At 38.4% G+C, this 21636-nt stretch overlaps 1 protein-coding gene and 1 long non-coding RNA gene across 2 annotated transcripts in view; both read left to right on the top strand.

The window, feature by feature from the left end:
- Window positions 1–21303, top strand: part of LOC132686276 (membrane cofactor protein-like) — a 38706-nt gene extending 17403 nt beyond the window's left edge. The window contains exons 5-12 of the mRNA XM_078441404.2: window positions 49–246; window positions 2527–2709; window positions 3437–3481; window positions 5339–5401; window positions 9870–9911; window positions 11403–11438; window positions 11954–12014; window positions 18567–21303. Of these exons, the coding sequence (XP_078297530.1) occupies window positions 49–246; window positions 2527–2709; window positions 3437–3481; window positions 5339–5401; window positions 9870–9911; window positions 11403–11438; window positions 11954–12014; window positions 18567–18639 (701 nt within the window). The 3' untranslated portion in view covers window positions 18640–21303. The remainder of the gene's footprint in view (window positions 1–48; window positions 247–2526; window positions 2710–3436; window positions 3482–5338; window positions 5402–9869; window positions 9912–11402; window positions 11439–11953; window positions 12015–18566) is intronic.
- On the top strand, window positions 13599–16111 carry LOC144614962 (uncharacterized). The gene is made up of 2 exons (XR_013553327.2): window positions 13599–14466; window positions 14693–16111. It is a non-coding gene; the product is annotated as an uncharacterized LOC144614962 (long non-coding RNA).
- Window positions 21304–21636: the final 333 nt, after the last annotated feature.

The following is a 21636-nucleotide window of genomic DNA, read 5'->3' as shown; positions in this document are numbered from 1 at the left end:
CTTTTGCCTTTCATGTCCTTTTTTTTTTTTTTTTTTTCATTTTTTAAGGGATATTGTGTCTACCACCCCCAAAAATAGCAAATGGGAAATATACCAATAGTGGCAAGGAAGAATATGAATATAATGAAGTGGTAACTTACAGTTGTGATCAATCAAATGGACCAGATGCATATTCACTTATTGGAGAGAGCAGACTTGTTTGTACCGGAGATGGTGAATGGAGTGATAACCCTCCGCAGTGTAAAGGTAATACTTCCGTTTTCTTCCTTCTTCATTTGTAAATATGTTGGAAACCCTTGGTAGATACCTACCTACAAGTAAACAAAACAGCCCCATGTGCTCGTTCCTCCTGTTAAATTGGTTTCTAATTCAATTTAATACAGGTAAAATTGACTCAAAAATAGTTCTATTTATAGAGTTCCCCAGCCCTTACCCTACACATTCTTAGCATTCTAATTTATTTATTGTGAACTCCTCTGTGTATGTGTGAGTTAGGATTTTTCTTTTTTCTTTTTTTTTTTTTTTTGGGAGAAACATCAAAAAAACACAGCACACACTGGCTTAAAAATAACAATTTTCTCTTCTATTACAAGATGTTTGAGAGTTCGGGCTATAGGAAATGATAGAATAAATTGTAAAAGACTACCCATCTCAAACAAGAATAACAAACCCTAGACAAAACATATTTAAAAATTAATGTATAAGGGTCTAGAGAGTGACATAATGCGGGGAGACACAGGAGGGGATTTGATTGTTAGAAGAAAGGGACCACTGAAGAGCAGTAAAATATTCATTCTGTTCAGGTACACATGGAACATTTTCTAATACCATATTCTATGCAATATGATAGTTAAAAATTTTTTTTAATTGAAATGATTCAGAGTGTAATATCAGATCACAATGGAATGAATGTAGAAATCAAAAGTATCTATAAAAGTCCCAAATATTTGAAAACGATGCAAGACACTTCTAACCAACCCATGAGTCAAAGGAGACGTCACAAGGAAAATTGCAAAATGTTTTGACTTGAATAAAAATGAAAAGACAACATATCAAAATCTCACTATTTGTGGGATACAGCAAAAGCATTACTTAGAAGGATATTTATAGCCTGAAATACTTATATTAGAAAAAAGTCTCAAACCCATGATCTAAGCTTCCACCATAAGAAACTAAAAAAGAAGAAATTAAGCTCATTATGACATTCTGGAAAAACCACCCCATAGGAATAGACAACAAATCATTGTTTGGTTGGTTGGTGAAGGTGGTTGTGGGGGTGGGAAGGGTTGATTCCAAAGCGGCATGAGGAAATGTTGGGGGGCAATGGAGCTTTTCTGTGTCTTTATTGTGGTAATTACATGATTATTTGCCTCTGTCAAACCTCATACAGCTGTCCACTTAAGAGGACGAGGTTTGCTGTACATAAATTATGTCTAGCCAGCATAACATAAAGAAAATTATTAGTGCAGTTAACAGTAGTTTCGCACAACGGCGAAAAGATTAATTAATAGATTAATTCATAGATTCTGAAATGAATCTATCAGGTCATGAGCAGTAGTTTACTTCCCAAGAGGTGGAGTAGAATGGAAAACAGCAGAGCACGCTGGTATGAGGCTGACCTGTATTTCAGGCCTGTGTGCTTATATACGGGTTTACGATGTAAAATGTGCCTTTCGATCTCTGGCTTGCAGGCCAAGATGTTTGGAAAACACTGCCCTAACTCCACTGGCCTTTCTGTTTCTTGAACATCCCATTTGTGTATGTTGTTGCTACCTGAGCACTTTCTTTTTGGGTATCTTTGCATGGCTACTTGCTTTTCAACTTTTAAATCTGAACTCAAGTATTACCTTCTCAGAAAAGTCTTTCCTACCTTTCTAGAAAAGCAGGGTACTGCAGCCAGTGTCAGCATGACCTTTAAAAAAAAAAATACCTACAGCTGGCGCACCTGGGTGGCTCATTGGGTCAAGCATCTGACGCTTGATTTCAGCTCAGGTCATGATCCCAGGATTGTGGGATTGAGCCCCAAGTTGCTCAGCACTCAACCTGCTTAAGATTCTCCTCCTTTCTCTTCTGCTCATGCTCTCCTTCTCTCTAAAATAATAATAATAATAATAATAATAATAATAATAATAATAATTAATTAAAATTCCCGGAGCTAATGAGGATCAAAAGTTGCTCTTGAACTTGCCCTGGATTTGTATGTGGTGGTCAGACCTTTCTCAAAACCTGTCAGTAATGGAAAAAAAGTAGGAAAGTGAATAAACTCTAATGACAGTCTTTCTAGGTGGAAAAAAGTTACAGATTTCTCTAAATCCTTTTTCCTGGAATTAAAGTGTACATACACATAAAGATTTCTTGGGTATTTTTTTTTTTTTATTTTAATTAACACCTTGCCTTTCATTAGTTGTATGTTTCTTCCTGCTGGAAATGACTACTGTGCACTATTTTTCTTTTTTCTTTCTTTTTTTTTTTTGGTCCTTTGTTGAAACAGCTTTCCATTGATTCTGGAGTTTCTTTGCTTTTCAGTGGTCATATGTCCACATCCTGAACCCGCCAATGGAAGACTGACGTCAGGATTTGGAAGAAAATTTACCTACAAAGCAACAGTTATGTTTACGTGCTCAGAGGGTTATTACTATAATGGAACCAACATAGCAGTCTGTGGCAGTAACAGCACTTGGGAGCCTGCAGCCCCAATGTGTTACAAAGGTACAATGGGTATCTGTTTCCTCCCCTCTCTCTCTTTTTTTGTAATTTTGTTTCTTTGACGTTTAATAACAATGACGCCAAAAATAGGTGCACGGTCGCAACTCTAGTATTTGACTCTGCCTTATATTCAGTTCCATGACAGATGTATTACAGAATTCACGGAAGCATTCTGCTGCTGTGATCTTACCCGTTTTCCTAGGGTCTTTGCATGTTACGCTGTGATCTTATCCGTTTTCCTAGGGTCTTTGCGTGTTACGTATGTCACACAGGTATATAAGTTTCTCTTGTATGGCTTTTTTGTGTGTAAAAATGAAGGGGAGGTGGGTGGGAGATGGGGTGAATGGATGACCGGCATTAAGGAGGGCATGCTTTGGGACAAGCACTGAGTGTCCTGCGTAAGAGGTGAATCCCTGGGTTCTACTCTTGAAGCCAAGACTACACTCACTGTATGTTAACTAATTTGAATTTAAATTAAAAAAAAAAAAAGAAAGATATAATTCACTTAAAAGAAAGCAGTAATTCGGGGGGAGGGGTGTACTAATCCAGTCTACATTATTTATTTATTTTTTTGTCAGTACTGATTCCTCTCAGTGCTAGTCCTCCGATTTTGAATCATTCAGATTTAGTTAACTTTCTGCTTATATTTTCCAAAAGTCTTTTAAATTCCTGGTGCAAATGCCAGCAATAACCCCAAGATTTGATGCATCTACATTATTTTGTTTTCCAGCGTCAACTCCTCCCAGTACAAAACCTCCAATTCCGAGTGTCTCAGGTTTAGTACCTTCCTGCTTATATTTTTCAAAACCTTCTAAATCTCTAACGCTTTACACACATTTATCATGTTTAGTAATGAAAGGAGGAAGAACGTATCGATAGCCGTTTTAAGTTGTTAGCGATTCTAAAATTATTTGCCATAGTATGCAGATATAAACAGGTATGTAAACTTGGGCAAGTTATATAAACTTTAAATGTATTTACGTATTTGTAAAATGATTTTTTTTTTTTTTTTTTTTTTTTTTTTTTTGAGAGAGAGAGATAGAGCACTAGCGCTCAAGCAAGGAAGGGACAGAGAGAAGGGGAGGGAGAGAGAGAGTCCTAAGCAGGCTTTACTCTGTCAGCACAGAGCCCAATGCGGGGCTCGATCTCACCACCGTGAGATCATGACCTGAGCCTAAATCAAGTCAGACACTTGACCAACTGAGACACCCAGGAGCCCCTGCAAAATGATTTAATGCCTTCCTCAATGAGTGATGGTAAATGTTTAATGGAATTCATTTACTTTTTTTTTAATGTTTATTTTTGAGAGAGAGAGAGAAAGAGAGGGTTGGGGGGAGGGGCAGGGAAGGGGGGGACACAGAATCGGAAGCAGGCTCTAGGCTCTGAGCTGTCAGCACAGAGCCCAGTTGCGGGGCTCGAACTCATGAACCGTGAGATCATGACCTGAGCCGAAGTCTGATGCTCAACCCACCGAGCCACCCAGGCGCCCCTTAATGGGATTCATTTAAAACAGCACAGTGCCTGGCACATGGGAAGCTCCTAAAGGCAGCTTATATGACATCACTCAAATTAATATTAGTGAAAAGCAAGGCCCTTGGCTTCTGTTTTTTAACATGTACATATTCTGTGCTTTTGACTTTGATGTTTTACTCCTTTCAGAAGTGATCTGTTGGCTCCTTTAGGGTATCTTCCTGGTCCAGAACAATGTTTCAGTTGCTGGACTGCAACCAGTTTAGCTTAGGGTTTTGTTTCTTTTTGTTTATAGATGTGTGTGTGTGTGTATATATATATATAATATATATATATATTACATATATATTATATATATATAAATAATATATATAATATATATTAATAATATATATAAGTATATATATAATATATATAATATATAAATAATATATATACATATATGTGTGTGTATATATGTGTGTGTATATATATAAATAATATATATAAGTAATACATATATGTAAGTAATATATGTATAAATTATATATATATATATATATATATATATATATATATATATATATATATACATATACACACACACATAATTATTTTGTAGCTCAGTTTAAACTGGGAAATTTCTGCTACCTCTAGAATTAAAGACCTGTATTTCCATCCCCCACCTCCACCAACCCTCCTCACCTCGTACACTCATTCTTTTTCTCTTTACTGGCATTTTTATTTGGCGATAGAAACTAAATTTCATAGTCACCGAAAGGCGGGAATAGTCTTTATTCGCTGAATCTTGCATGTTCTGCTAATGAGCTACTCTGCTTAAGAACCGAAAAGATTATTTTGCTAGGGTTGGAAGGAAATATCTTCCAGGGTTCAGAGTTGCTATCTCTGAACACATTATTTTTGTGATTTATTGCCAGTTAACTTCTGGGATTTCCATTTTAAAACACAAAGCTACAGCAAACGTGGTTACTATGCATACATTCTGATGGACTTGTGCAAATAGATACTTAGTTTAAATTCCCAGAAGTAGAATTACAAAGTTCAAGAAGTATGTATTTTTTTACATACTCTTTTTTACATAATCTTTTTAAAGTCAAAATCAAAACTAAATCCGTAGTTTTGTATTAATAAATTTGGTGAATTGAAACATTAATTTTTTCAGAATCCAAGCCTCCTCTTATGACTACGACTCCGGGTTCAAGCCATCCAGATTCAGATCATCCAGGTCCAGCACTCTTTATCCTACTTACATTGTTAAGAGCTTTATAAGGCGATGCATTAAAAATGATGTCCTACATTAATTTGCATTTCCTTTGCTCGTTTTTCTACTAGGTTTCTACAATATTTTTCTCGATTGTAAATGAAAGCCCTGTTAATATGAAGTGAACAATTTTTTCCTGGGTTTTTTTCTTTGTTTTAATTTTACTAGTCAGTTCTTTTAAGATTTTTATACTCTTAGATGTAGATTGTTTTTCATAATTTTTTTTTTTTAATTTTATTTTTATTTCAGAGAGAGAGCTCACGAGTAGGGGAGAGAGGGAGAGAGAGAGAGAGAGAGACGAGAATCTTTTTTATATGTAAATTTTTTTAGCATTTATTTATATTTGAGAGAGAGACAGTGTGAGAGCGGGAGAGGGGCAGAGAGACAGAGACAAAATCTGAAGCAGGTTCCAGGCTCTGAGCAGTCAGCACAGAGCCCGACGTGGGGCTCGAACTCACAAGTCATGAGATCGTGACCTGAGATGAAGTCAGATGCTTAACCAACTGAGCCACCCAGGCGCCCCAAGAAAGAGCAAGAATCTTAAGCAGGCTCTTTTCTCAGTGCTGAGCCTGACAGGGGGCTCGAACCCACGACCCTGGGATCATGACATGAGCTGAAATCAAGAGTCGGACACTCCACCAACTGAGCCACCCAGGCACCTTACATCGTATAATTGTAATATATAAGTAGTATACAAATATAAGTTTATAAAATTTCAAACATTACAAAAGTATTTAGAGTAAAAGATTAGTTCTCATTCTCTTTCTCTAGTCTGTTACTTGAGTTAATCACTTAATAGTTTAGGGTATTTTTTCATCTATTTCTGTACATAAGCATCCTTTTATGTGTAGTTATACATACTTTGGTGCTTTTTTTTTTCTTTATTCTTAAATAAAAATGGCATCATGCTGTTTTTTCTGAAACTTGCACTTTTCCACTTCATGGATTGTGGTTGTATTTAGATGACTATATCCCATCCTTTTAATGGTGACTTTAAGATGTGCCAGAGTTGATATAACTATTCTCCTATCAGGGGTCTTTTATATATGAAGACGTTTTATATTAACAAGTAGTTGGATATATTGATCTCTTCTCTAATGGCTGTGTGTATTTTGTCTTCTTCATAAAAGCTTTAGGCCTTCCCCTCGCTGAAATCTATTAACCATGCATTCTGATTACTTTCTGTGCATTTAGATCATTGGTGCATCTGAAATCCACTGTGGTATATGGTGTGATGTAGGGCTCCTCTCTACTCCACCCACCCCTACCTGGTGGCAAAACAGCAACATTCATTGAATAAGTTGTTTTCTCTCCAACTCTTTTCAAGTGCCAATTTTTATTATATATTAAATTCATGGGTATCCTACACATCCTTCTGTGCCCTTGAACTCTATACACTCCTATGCCAGCACGAAAGCATTTTTTTTACTATGGGACTATGATATGTTTTAGTATCTGGCAGAATACTTCATTTTCAGGAATGTTTAGACCATTCTGTATGTTAGTTTTTCGAGATAAACTTTTATTACCATTTTAGCCATTTTAAATGTACATTTCAGTGGCATTACGTGTATCCGCATTATTTGCCACCATCACTGCTATCTGTGCCTCCAAAACGTTTTCATCATCATCTCAAACTGAACCTTTATACCCATTAAACAATAACTCTCCATCCCTTCTCCCCCCCACCCCCCTTTAGCCCTGGTAACCACTATTCCACTTTCTGTCTTTACGCGATTTCACTATTGCAAATACCTCCTAGAACTGGAGTCATTTCTAGCTTATTTCAGTTAGCCAGTGTATTCTGGCTTATTTCACTTAGCATAGTGTTTTATTTATTTATTTTTTTAAGATAATCTATTGTCAAGTTGGTGAACATACAGTGTATACAGTGTGCTCTTGGCTTGGGGGGTAGCACGGATCAGAACTGACTTCCTTTTCTGGCCGAATCCTATTCCGTTGTATTATGTACCATATTTGTTTATCCATTCATCTGTTGACCGATGCTTGGGTCGTTTCTGCCTTTTGGCTCTTCTGGATAACGTTCCTCTGAATAGTAGCACCTAACTGTCTGAGGCCCTTTTTTGCACTCTTGGTGGCTCATACACCTAGGAGTAAGGAGTACGATTGCTGGGTCATGTGCTGGTTCTGTGTCTACTGTTTTGAGGAGCAGTCCTGCCGTCGTCCACGGTGGCTGCGCCGTGTTGCATTCCCATGAGTGATGCACAGATATTCCAGTTTCTCCACCTCTTCGGCACCACCTGTTCTTTCCCGGATTTTGAGAGTAGCCATCCTAGCACACGCGAAGTGGCATCTCCTTGTGGCTTGTATTGAATTCCCTAATGGTTAGTGATTCATCATCTTTTTATATGTTTCTTGGTCTTTTGCAGATCTTCGGAGGAAGGTCTTTTCAAAGTCTTGGCCCATTTTTTCTTATTAAATATAATTTATTGTCAAATTGGTTGCCATACAACACCCAGTGCTCATCCCAACAGGTGCCCCCCTCCATGCCCATCGCCCTTTGCCCATTTTTTTAATTGGCTTGTTTTTTGTTACTGAGTTTTAGGAGTTCATTGTGTATATTGTGTATGGAGGTCTTATCAGGTGTATGATTTGCAGATGTTTTCTCTCATTCTGTGGATTGCCTTTTCACTATTGACAGTGTCCACAGATGGACAGAAGTCTTACATTTTCACGAAACCTAACTTTACCTATTTTTTTCTTTTGTTGCCTGCGCTTTTGGTATCACCTCCAAGCAATCGTTGCCAGATCCAGCATCACAAAAGCGTGTTCTATATGTTTTCTTTGAAAAGTGTTACACTTGTAGCCCTATTTTAGTTTTCTGTGAGTTTTGAATTTTTGTGTGTAGTATAAAGTGAGGGTCCAACTTCATTCTTTTGTGTTTGGATATCCAGTTTTCTAAGAACCATTTGTTGAAAATTTTGCCCTTTCTCCATTAAATATTCCTAGCACCTTTGTGGGCAATCATTTGACCACAGACATAAGGGTTTATTCCTGGGCTTTCTATTCTGTTCCATTAGTCTTGTGTCTCTTTATGTCGGTACCACTCTGCTTGATTATTGTAGCTTTGTAGTAAATTTTAAAATCAGGAAGCGTCAGTCCTCTCAACTTTGCTCTTTTCTTTTCAAGATTATCTTGGGGGCACCTGGGTGAAGTCGGTTAAACGTCCGACTTTAGCTCAGGTCATGATCTCAAGGTTCGTGAGTTTGAGCCCCACATCGGGCTCTGTGCTGACAGCATGGAGCCCACTTCGAATCCTCTATCCCCTTCTCTCTCTGTCCCTCCTCTGCTTGTGCTCTCTCTGTCTCAAAAATAAACATTAAAAAAAAAAAAAAAAGAATATCTTGGCTATTCTTAGTCCCTTGAGATGCCATATGAATTATAGGTTAGTTTTTTCTGTTTCTGCAAAATGCATATTCAAGATGGTGATAGGGGTTGCATTTAATCTGTAGATTGCTTTGTGTAGTATGAACATTTTAATAATAGTCTTCTAATTCGTGAACACGGGATGTCTTTCCATTTATTTATATCTTCAGTTTGTTTCAGCACCATCTTGTAGTTTTCAGTGTATGAGTTTTTCGTCTTGTTTTATTCCTGAGCATTTTGTTCTTTTTTGATGCTATTGTAAATGGGATTTTCTTAATTTCCTTTTTGGATTGTTCATTGTTAGTGTATAGAAATACAACTGATTTTTGTGTGTTGGTTTTGTGCCCTGCAACTTTGCTGAATTCATTTATTCTAATAGGGGTGTGTGTGTGTGTGTGTGTGTGTGTGTGTGTGAGAGAGAGAGAGAGAGAGAGATCCTTAAGACTTTTCTGTGTAAAGGTCACATCATGTGGAATAGAGATCATTTTAGTTCTTCCTTCCCAATTTGGATGCTTTTTATTTCTTTTTCTTGCCTAATTGCTCTGACTAGAACTTCTAATATTATGTTAAATAGTAAGTGGAAAACACAAGCATCTTGTCTTGTTCCTGATCTTAAGGGGAAAACTTTTCAGTTTTCGAGTAAGCTAATGATGGCGTTTTCATAAATGGCCTTTATCACAACGGTGTCTCCTTCTATTGCAGATCAACATCGAAATAGTTTATTAAGCCCCCCCCACATTTTTACTTTTAAGTAGAATCCCATTGAATCCATAGGCTAACTATGATGCAGTTGCTTGTTATACCATAGAATATTATCACAGGAAATGTTACTGAATAGGAAGAATACTAATAATATACAAATTTATGATATATTATGATACTACTTTTAATGGGAAACATTTAACATAGTTTACATAAGGAAAATGAAATTACAAGGGTTTTTATACAAAAGCGAGAAATCAAAACCTCTAAATTTGGAGGCCTTTAAGCTTTATTATTTTCTTTTTTTTTTCTTTTTAACTTATTTCCATTTTTTCCCCCCTAGGAGCTCCCACTACACCACCATCTGGAGACGTTAATACTTTAGGTACTATTTTGGTTATTGATTGCTTTGTATTATGAGACCCTAGAGTTCTACGTGTAAATATCATATTTCAGTTATGTGTAGATAAGAAAGAGCATGTCACAAATTGGTAATATGTCACATTTGGAGTTATTTTGATAGTGCAGATACGATGACAGATGTAAGCAGTATATGTAGATACATGTATACAGTATAGTTTTTAAGAGCTGTCCCCAAATAGGATTCCTAGTAGGGTGAGGTCACTTTCTTAAATACTATGATTATATGTAGGTTAAAATACATACAACATAACTTGCTGTTCATGGGGTAGTGTTATTTTTTTTGTGGCAATTTGGAGATAAAGTTTCTTTCTACTTGTACCTTGTATACATAAGCCTTAAAATGCTACAGGTTGGGTTAGTTTTTTTCTGTTACAGGCTGGTATGGCAAACTTGACATAGGCTCGCATGGCTCACACAATGTATGTTAAAGAAAATGAAGAAAAAGCTATAGTTGCGACAGTTAAATGGAAATATAAAGGTTTCTTGATAAGTAAATGAGAAATGCCTATTACTTTTATTTATATTAGACTAGTAAGTAAGGCTAACCTTTTTATAACTCTTTAGGCTTGTTGTATTTTCCCTCTGAACACTGTAGTCAGACCGTCATTGTACCAGTAAAACCAGTGCCATCCTAAGATGGTAAACGCTTCCTAATATTTTATGAAATGAAAAGAACAGATGTAAACATGACATTTTATGCTCTGACTTCCAGAACTTTAATATAAGTAATGGCAGTTCACAAGCCGAGGTACTCCTGACATCATTTCTAAGAATTAAGATTTTGTAGTATGATTTATTGCTCTCTGGGTAGTCAACAATGCATGTTTAAGTCTCTATACATTATTTTCATCTATGTGCCCTGGTGTTTCATTTACATATGTAGAATCTCCTTGGTAATTAGGATTATGTCTTACTTTTTTTAGGGGGTAGAGGATCAGGAGGGGTTGATGATAAAATATTATTTTGAAGATTCTGAAACTGACATCCTTGTTTGTGATACATGAGTAGAGATTTATTTATGACCCAGTCCACAGAGCCCATTTTGGTGGAAAAAATACAAATTCCTAACAAAATCATAAATGATAGGATGAGTACTGATTCAAGTAAACCAACTATAATGGGGTAATACATTTTAAAGCAATTTCCCTCTGATCTACTGAATTCTTAGTTGTCCTAGTAAGCTTTACGAAATAACCTGATACGGCAACGACAGCACAAAACAATGAAAAGTTAGGTTCCTCTGAAGAGTCTTACAAGGTGGACCCTGGATGTGGGATCAGAGTCCAAGGGCTCTGTGATCGGAATGATCTGGACACAGTAGCAGTCGTGCTAAAACTAGACTGAGGAACTCTTTCTTTGCTGTCGTGTATAATCTGAGCAAGATTAAATGCGACTACTCTCTGGGTCCCTTGTGTGCTCAATTATCTTCAAACTGTTCTCGTTTTTTTCTCAGGCAAAGGAATCATTGCTGTGATTGTCATTGTTGTTCGTAAGTAGCCCAAACTTGATGTTACTTAAATAAAAATAATACTGTGAGCAAGTGCATTTTTTAATGTATGCAGTTAAGTTGTTTTTAATTTAACTTTCCAATTTCTATAGTTTTTATAGCTTGAAGTGAAGTACACCAGTCTAGAATGGTCTGACTTTGTATATAATACACTATGTTTTGTTGGTGAATGTATATTCTTTTATATTCCACTTGTCCACTTAGTAACAAACCTAAATACTCCATGTGTTTTCAGGGTGATGAGTCATGACTCTGTGTCCCAAATATGCTTTGGGTACTTTTCTAAACTAAGCAAGGATTCTTCCCTGACTTACTGTGGACTGTTCACGAACTTCTGATAGTGAAGAGTCTAGACGGAATATGAATATATATGTGCTTAAATGAAGTAGCATTTTCTGACCACTGAAATGTAACCAACACTTACTTCTGCTGCTACAGTTTGAATCTTGGCAATTAGTTCTCAGAGTTACATGTCATTTGTTTCTGGTTTCTTGCAGTTGCTGGCATTGTATTCCTTTGCTGCATCCTGGTCATATTTTATCGACACAAGAAGAAAGGGTAAATTAAAGGACATTTCTTCTAACTTCCGGTCCTTCTCACTCCTCACCTACGTGCGCGCAGCATTTGCACCTGTGCCTGTGCCATCTCTCCCTAAGCTGAGCCCGCATCAGTGTGCCCTGCCAGTCGCATCTGTTTACTAACAATATTTTAGGCTGCTTTTCCTGTCCCGGCGGCCAGAGCGACCTGCGCAGACTTGCTTCATCTGTTATGACTTCACGAAAAATTTCTGTGGGGTGGGACTTGAGGTTTAAGTTCTATAGCAAATCACGGAGCGTTACGGGGCCTTCCCCACCCAGCTTCCCCCTATTTCCTAAATTGGACCAGGGGCCAAGATGAAACTTAGAACAGTTCACTGTGGAGACTCGGACAGTTGTATTCAGTGGAGTTTTTATGATGAAAGTTTCCATTTGTCCGGAGAAGTTAGGGAATTGTTAGAAGCTGTGCAGGTGTCTCTTTCGAATACCCAGTTTGATTTCTTTTCCTTTAGAGCTGTTACTTACACTTGTTAAACCGGGGAGTAAAAAGCAGCAGTGTTTGATTTCCCTCTTTTTGTTCTCTCAATTTACTAGGTTGCAGTAAAACTGTTGGGGATAAACTTAACATTACTAAGGGGTAAGATTTACAAAGCACCTTCTTATTTAACTTTATCTGTGTTTTAATCTATAAAAATGAAAAGCAGGGGATCTTAAAATAGAAAAAAAAATACAAGTATATATCTTCTGAGCAGAATAGGATGTTTAAACATCAAACAAATCTTAATGAAATAATTTACAATTTATGAAAGACTTGGAATAAATCCTGGAGCATAGACCAAATTAGGTGCTTTGCAATTTTTAAACTTTAGTGATTTATTTTTTTCCCTGTTGCTTTGAAAATACCTTTGAAATCAAACTAATAATTTTAAGACTTTTGGTATTCATAGTTTTTTGATACAGTTTCCCTTTATATTAATCATCTGGTTTGGAATATGTAATAAAAGAACATTCTTTACGCATAAAGAGCTCAACTTTTAAATTTTTTTTTTTTTTTTAACGTTTATTTATTTTTGAGACAGAGAGAGACAGAGCATGAACGGGGGAGGGGCAGAGAGAGAGGGAGACACAGAATCCGAAACAGGCTCCAGGCTCTGAGCTGTCAGCACAGAGCCCGACACGGGGCTCGAACTCATGGAGTGTGAGATCATGACCTGAGCCGAAGTCGGCCACTTAACCGACTGAGCCACCCAGGCGCCCCAAGAGCTCAACTTTTAAAACAAAGTACCGCAGTGCCTTCACTTGAATCTTCAGTCTAATATTTGTAGAACATATGATATGCATATTTGATTTCTCAATCAGCAGTATATTTTTAAAATTGTACATACACAGCACTCTGAGTAGGAAATACTGTCATGGAATGTTTTTGCAAGTCCAAAATGTTTGTATAGAAATAGCTTCTCACAATAACAAATCAAAATAGCCCTCTGGGGGCATGTGGGTGGCTCAGTATTAAGCCTCCCACTCTTGATTTCGTCTCAGGTCATGATCTCACAAGCCCCGGGTCAGGCTCCAAGCTAAGCACGGAGCCTGTTTGGGATTCTCTCTCTCCCCTCCCCTGCTCCCTCATGCTCTCAAAATAAATATTTAAAAAAAAAAAAAAAAAAAACAACCCCTAAAATAGCTCTCTTCTCCTTATTTTACTTACTTTACTATTTATAATGACAATCAAAATACGTGTAGATTCCTTAACAAGTATTAATGATACTCTCTCTAGCCACCATTAATGGATTTTTTAAAGTTGAACAATTGAGCATTGTACCCCAGATGAAAGATTCAGTGACATTAGTGATCTGAGATTCCATGTCTAATGAGCCCCCGGCGATGTTGCTGCCAGCCGGGGCGACACTCTGAGTTACCAAGTGTAGGTTATTAGTGATGCACCCATAGTCTTGAAATTGGAAGAAATGCCATCAAACATAAAGGTGAAATTTCCTCCTGTTTAAGATAATTGAATTTTCAAAAGGTACCACATCTATGTGTATGTTTTTAAAAAGTGCGTGGGCTAAAGTTTGCCTTTATGTTGCTTTTCTTTAAAAAGAAAGAAAGAAAGAGAGAAAGAAAGAAAGAAAAGAAGAAAGAAAGAAAGAAAGAAAGAAAGAAAGAAAGAAAGAAAAAGAAAAGAAAGAAACAAAGTAAAGATTTCTATTATATCCTTTGCACTGTTTAATGTCCTTCATCTGTTCCCCTGAAACGGAGCATTGTTGCCTTAGAAACTTCCTTACAAGACTATGAAACGTAGGCAGTTCCTTGTCTATTTCTAGGCAGGTAAGAACTCTGGAAGCAGGGCACTAGGCACAGATAGTCCCAAATGGCTGCTAAAACTTGGTACAAAACGGATTTTGATGTAAACTTGTATTTATGATGACCTGGGAACACCGTTACCCTCCTGCAGCCTCCATCCCAAAGTAGTGTAAGTAGTCATTTTTTTTTTTTCAACGTTTTTTTTTATTTTTTTAATTTTTGGGACAGACAGAGACAGAGCATGAACGGGGGAGGGGCAGAGAGAGAGGGAGACACAGAATCGGAAACAGGCTCCAGGCTCCGAGCCATCAGCCCAGAGCCTGACGCGGGGCTCGAACTCACGGACCGCGAGATCGTGACCTGGCTGAAGTCGGACGCTTAACCGACTGCGCCACCCAGGCGCCCCAGTAGTCATTTTTCAGATCGATGGACAGATCCCTAAATTACGTGATGAAAAGTGGCCCCCGGTTGGAGTGTTCTGCTAGGGTTGCGTAGTCTCAGCTGGGAATAGAACGGGATCCCAGAGCCTCGGAAATGCACCTTCTCCTGCCGGTTGCCTTTAACTAATTTGCTCCCGTCTCCAGTCTTGGAATCCGCAGCCCTTGCCCTGTGTCTTGCTATTGCTCGAGTTCTGTTTTGCTTGTCGTGACTGTGTGGTTCTAGAAAACATGCCATTTGTTGACAGCAGTGTTCTCATGCACGTGTTTCATAAATGCATGGTTTTCTTGCGTCCGGTTAAATCATCTCTGGATAAGTGAGAGTTGGCTTAAATCCATTCGACTCATATACATACTTTATGTATTTTATCACCTGTGACTAAATCGTTTCTCCTTTATTTCCGTTAAGGATATTTATTATTTGGTATAACTTAAACCTGTTTTTAATGTTATATTAACAATGACTGACCCACTAACTTTGTAACTTTTTTTTACATTTTTTAAAAATTTGCACTTCTTAAGCTGTCTGTGCTTAAGTGAATGTTACACAACATTTTGGGATGTACTACATAGAGTGTGGCCAGATCAGGTGGTGGGGAGTATAGTGACATGGGGGAAAAAACCCAAAAGATCAAATTAACTTGAACATTGTTCTACTTGGCTCTCGAATTCTGGAGCTGTAAACTTCAAAAAATTGTATAAATAACAAAGGATGCTGTAGTTAGTTGAGAGCAAACTTTAGATCCATCCCAGGAAAATGGGATGTTACGTAGTAAGTTTTACAGAGGTCTTTCCGCGGGGTGAAAACAGATGTGCCGCAGGGAGAAACTGTACTCGATGCAAAAGTCAGGATGCATCTGAAAATGTCTGGCTTGTCCTAAAATTGATTGCTAAGATAATGTTTAATATATGCTCTGTGTATTCCCTCTAAATCTAAGATGTGAGAGACAAGGGCCGTTTGTCCTCACACAGTCTTACTCTATGGGAGAGAGTTTACATTGTTCGTATCAGGCTAATTGGTTTTAGAGGTAAACAGATTGCACAGAAATTCCGAATCAGTTCATCTGCCAGACGATCTGTAAGATATCAACATTAGAGTAGCTCCCTGCACCTAATTCCTGTTTCAGATTCCTAAAGGAGAATCAGAAAAGTCGTACTTTGTGACTCTGATTGTCAGCCCTACTTCCATTCTCTTTGTCATTCATTTTATCCCACCTGTTGTGCCATTCTGCTTCCTTTTGGTTTGTTGTGACTATTTTATTCAGCATTTTCCCTTCCTCTGTTCAGCACATACCAAACTGGTGAGAGCCACAGAGAAGTAAAATTAAATTCTCTCTGAGAAGAAGAGATGAGAGAAAGGTTTGCTTTTATCATTAAAAGGTACCTGCTTCTGTATGTTTCTTTTCAGAGATACCCTTTCTAGAATAGAAAACACCCAATGACTATTTAGATATCAGTACCTTGAACTAAGATATGGTGGCTTTAGTAAACATCAGGGGGAACACTTAGATTCCTGTTCCCTTTGCTAAATTATTGGTCTTTATACCACTCCTGTTTTAAAAGTAAAAACAAAAAAATACATACTGGCAGACTTTTACTTTGACGTAGGCTCCAACTGAGTAATGTCCCCATTGTCCTTTTATTAGACTATCTAGCTTCCTTGACCTCATAGTAGCTGTGAATCCAAAATGCAGACATTTTTTTAGCCCAGTGGGAAATTATCCTAGAATCTTATTATTTTAAGTGTAGGGAGGAAAAATACCCCTTTTCAGAAACTTAAATACATTTTACTTAAGCTTGTAAATGCATTCAATTTTTTTTAATGTTTTTAAATTTATTTTTGAGAGAGAGAGCTAGAACGTGAGCGGGGGAGGGGCAGAGAGACAGAGAGACCCAGAATCTGAAGCAGGCTCCAGGCTCTGAGCTGTTAGCGCAGAGCCTGATGTGGGGCTCAAACTCACAAGCAGTGAAATCATAACCTGAGCCAAATTTGGACGTTTAACCAACTGAGCCACCCAGGCACCCCGCAATTTCAACTTGTAAATATTAATTCTGTAAAGACATTTATGTTTTCCTTTACCAGAATATTTTTAGCATAGGAGAGAGAAACCAACAACAAAAATCCTAGATTTTGGAAAATGATGAATTGTGTTGCCTTAGACCCTTCGAGCCCCACTGCCCTGTGTCTGAGTGAAATGAAGTGTTCTTCTGTTTGTGCCAGAATGTGTGTCTGCATAGCCAGGAAGAGAGCAGATACGTATCCCACCCACTCACAATGTGAGGTGCTCCTCTCCCTTACGGTCTAGAGTTTGGGAGCAGACTGTGTCAAAGCCAACAGGAAGGGCAGTTTCTTGGTAAAAGCAGAGTGGTGTCTTGGGTCACAGCAGCAAAGGGCAAGACAAGACATAGGAACTAGAACTGGCAGCCGAGGCCTACCCAGCCCAGTGTATCTTCCTGGTCCCAGAATTCCTCTGAGGCTAAAGCCAACCAGGAAGGGAGATTTCAGTCTGTCGTGAGCTTTACGGTGTCTGTGAACACCTGAAGGTAATCTAATGGATGCTGAAGATAACGTGAACTTTCTGTGATTAGTAATCCAGTGTTAGATTTTCACCGTCTTGAAATAGCTTCGTTGTTACGCCAAATAAATGTGTCTTACAATGTAGGAGAGTCTTTTTGATCTTTCTCCCGTATCGGATTCTGTTTAAAATTCCATCAGAAGAGGATATGCCACTCCCACACCCACAAAAGGAGTTTTGACTCCAAAAAACTAGAAAACGAGAGCAGTCGTGGAGAATTCAGTGACAGTCCTGACCCACAATCGAAAGACGCTCCCCGTCGCCCTCAGGAAGTGGCTCTATGACGAGTGTAGTTCGGTGACGGTGGTGGCTCCCAGGACGGCCTCCCCCACAAGGAGAAACGGGAGGGGATCCAAAGCCGCCATGGTTGGCTGTTGTGTTGGGTAGCATCGAGCGTCCCTGAAGTGTTGGCTGGGGCGCACGCACCGGTGAACAGCTGACTGGCCACCGTTAGTTTCCGTCTGCCTGTTCTAGTCTGTTTACTGAGGCAGGGACTACACCTGCGTTTTCCAGTTCCATCGTCCGTAGTCCCGTGTGGCTACTGTGGACTTGAACGTGGCTGGTCCCGCGTAAGTTGTGCTTATAAAACACACGCCGGACTCTAAAGACTCAGTACACATAAAATGTAAAATAACATGCATGTTCGGTTAAGCAAAATACATTAAGATTAATTTTGCTTGCTTCTTTTACTTTTTTAATGTGGCTTCTAGAAAATGTAAAATTACCTGTGTGTCTCACAGTGTATTTCTTGGGATGGCACTGGACTGGAATAATCGATTTTAGATGTCTACTGCCACCATAAAATTGTGACGTAAATTTCAGTTATTTAGGAGAATCGCTTACCAAAACTCATGGCTTCCTTGACAGTGAGGGCTAAATGGGGCATGATTGAACTTGAGCACTGGTGGAATCGTTCTCCCTTTAAACATTTCATTTCAGAGCCAGATTTAAAATGTTGGTATTAGGAAAATAAGTGTTTCTCTCCACTAGCCCTCATTTTAACTTAAATGGGAAAATATTTACAAAGTACTTTGTGTCACGCTGTTCTGTTGTTTCGAAGAGAATCAAAAATGTAATACAGGGATAGAAGCGTTTCTAGACTGGCAGTAGCTGCACATTCGAAATCGTTTCTAAAAAACCATTTATCTCCCAGTCCTGGCACCCCCGCAGTTTTTTGTTTGAACTGTGGATTTTCTACATAGGCTTTGGAATTGATTTTATGCTGCTCTCTGATACTGTCTTTTTTACCTCGCCTTCTAGGAAAACAGGAGTTAGCGCCTCATACAGCACTTACCAGGATAAATCCACTTCGCCAGCAGAGTCCACACAGTAAACGGTTTCCACACAGTGCATCTCCTGATTCTTTTAGAATGTTGACATCGATGGTAAATTCATATCGCCTCTATGGAAAACATATACGCCTTCCTCGAAAAACTAAAAACCAAACCAACGAATGATTCACCAGTTCCACTTGCTGGTATATATCCAAAGGAAACAAACAAACAAACAAACAAAAACACTGCAGCTCTCTGTTCTCTGCAGCATTATTTACGACGGCCACCACACGGATGCCAACCTAAGTGCCCCCGGACAGATGAATCGTTAAAAGAAAACATGGCATCCAAATACGGTGGCAGACTGTCCAGCCATGAAAAAGGAAGGAAATCTTGCTGTTGGCCACAAAATGCACGGACCTTCAGGCATTTTGCTAAGTGAAATAAGGTCGAACAAAGACAAAATACTGTATGATCTCATTTGTAGAATCTAAAAGGAAAAAAAAAAAAAAACCCACAAAACAAAAACAGACCCTAGAAACAGATTGGGGGTTGCTGGGGGGTGGGGGGCAGATTCGGCTGAAGGTGGTCAAAAGGGACACACTTCCAGTTCTAAGACTAACAAGTGCTGGGATGTAATTATCGTTCAGTCTGCTGTCAGTAGTATATTGTATTTTTGGAGAGTTGCTGAGCAGAAGACAAACGCTTTTATAATTGAAGTAATGGATGTGAACTAAGTTCGTTGTGGTAATCATTTCATAGTATATACATTCTCACATTATGCTCCTACACCTTATACACAATGTTACGTGTCAGTTAATAAAACCAGAAAGGGGGAGAGAAAGGATGTATAAAAACTATTCCCTAGGGTTTTTTCCCCCACTTCCATGAATGCAACTGTTAATTAAGCCATCGTGCTAGCGTTTTAATGTGCTTTGAATGTACTCACCATTTTCGATGCTTCTTTGAACCGTATATGCATTTGGGTATCAACATCTGGCCTGTTTCTCCTTAAAATAACACGTGCATTTATAGGGCAACTCAATACAATATCCCCGGTATTTAGGTGCGGAAATTATTTTTTAAAATGAAATTTCCAACTTTAGACAACTATAGTGCAAAATAAATTACATTTCCTTTGTAAAGAAAGTGACAAATCTTTTTTGTAAAAAGATTAATGAGAAGTCTTAAGATTCATCCTCTCCACAACTCTAAGACATGTTTTACATATTGTTCAGTGTAAAAAGTCTTTCAAATATGTGTATGCTACTCTCACCCTTCACATTAAAAAGAGGAACACTGAAAATTGGGATTTTGAACAAGTTTGACTTCCTTAACTGAGAATATTATCAGAAAACAAAGTAAATAGGGTTGAATTCTATATGTTTTTTAACTATTTGTAATTTCTTGGTGACTTCCAGAAGCTAGAAAGTTTATGGCCTTTGTTCTTCACTTTTTCAAACGTCAGTAAACAGAGAAGTCAGTTAGGAATTCAGAATCCGTTGGAAACTCCTGTACAACTTTAGAGAGTTCTCACACTCATAAAAGGAATGGCAGCTGGGGGTACAGAGTGAACCTGTGGCCTATAATTTTCTCTAAGACGATTCTGCTCTTTAATAAAATTAGATTCCACTCTAAATTCCAGCAACGGGTGATTTTTTCCCTGTACTTGAATAAGACGATGCCTTTAAACAACGTCATGTAAAAGTAGTGACTTTGGCGGGAATATCTCCATCCGATAACCTCAGGTTGTATCAGAATCTTAGTTCTTACGTGCATCTCACCTTAACTGCTAAAAACAGTAAAAATTCAGCCACATTATTTCAAGAAAGGAAACTGTGTCCACTATTGGCCGAACAAAGGGACAGAAAGCAAACGGCTGCAGTGGCCCCTGGGGCTCAGGTGGCACTGACCGTGACCTGAGTCCTTACACCAGGCAGAGTCTGAAATAAGCCACTGGGCAGAGAGGAGGGACGGCCACTCACATTCAGAGTACGGTTTTACAAATTTTGTTTTGCACTTTCATAGTTAGTAGCATAAGTTAGGCCAAAGAAACGCTGCCTTGAGAAGGACATGATTGGGAATCATGTTTTACAAGTATTGGTTTACGGATAAAGCATGTTTATGATGCACTGTAAGTGTCCCCTTCCTGAGGGATCGTGAGGTACTTCGGGAAGATCCGCTTGAGCAGAAAGAAACAGGAATTTTGAATTAAGTACAGAGATGAAGTTTTACTATACCCATTTTCACATACTTTTCAGGGATGTAGCACTTGCTCAGGAACAAGAGATGGCTGTACTGTTGATTTTTAACAAGCCCAGTTGACTCTTTTGCAACCAAAGATTGTTATGCTATTTTCCAAAAAAATTGTTATGTTATTGTTACGTTGTTTTTCCAAAACAGACTTTTATACTAGTTTCTGCTTCAAATTTATTTTTTTTTATTTTGTATATTTATACAAAATTGCTCTCGATAGGTAAATCTAAATTTTGTTTTTCAAATAATGGCAATTATATATGCCATTATATACATTTATATATATGGGATAAAATGAAAAGTTTCTCTAATGACGTGGAAAGCAGCATATGTGAAAGGTTGCTAAAACCGGAAGAATGTATTTGCAGTGAGATGAGAAGTCCCATGTGGGGGGGGGGGGGGTCTTTATTGTTCATATGTTGAAAATGGGATCTTCAAGTGTTGTGAAAAATAAAATCCAAGATTGGGAGAGTTTTCGTTTGTGACGATGCGTTCATTTCCAGTGTGTTTTAGCTCAGAGCAGAGCATGCTTGTACTTGGCCCGACTTCTATACATGTTCCACTGCAGCCCCTCACATTGCAGAGCCTTGAATGTGTCCAGGCTCCTCGCCCAGCCCGTCCTGGGCCCCTCCTGCTCAGAGGTGTTCAGTCCCAGGTGCACGGCGTCAAGTGCAAGGTTTCTCGCAGGCACCCTGAAGCTTTCTACAATTAAATCCCAACTTGCCTTCCGAAGACTTCCGCTCCACTTCTTCAAAGAACCTATTGTCCGTCGAGCGGACCGTCTGCCCCACGTGCTGGGC

Source organism: Panthera onca, chromosome F1 (genome assembly GCF_046562875.1).
Source record: "Panthera onca isolate mPanOnc1 chromosome F1, mPanOnc1 haplotype 2, whole genome shotgun sequence".
Classification (NCBI taxonomy): domain Eukaryota; kingdom Metazoa; phylum Chordata; class Mammalia; order Carnivora; family Felidae; genus Panthera; species Panthera onca.
The sequence above is the reverse complement of the archived record's forward strand: the minus strand, read 5'-3'. Positions and strand labels throughout refer to the sequence as shown.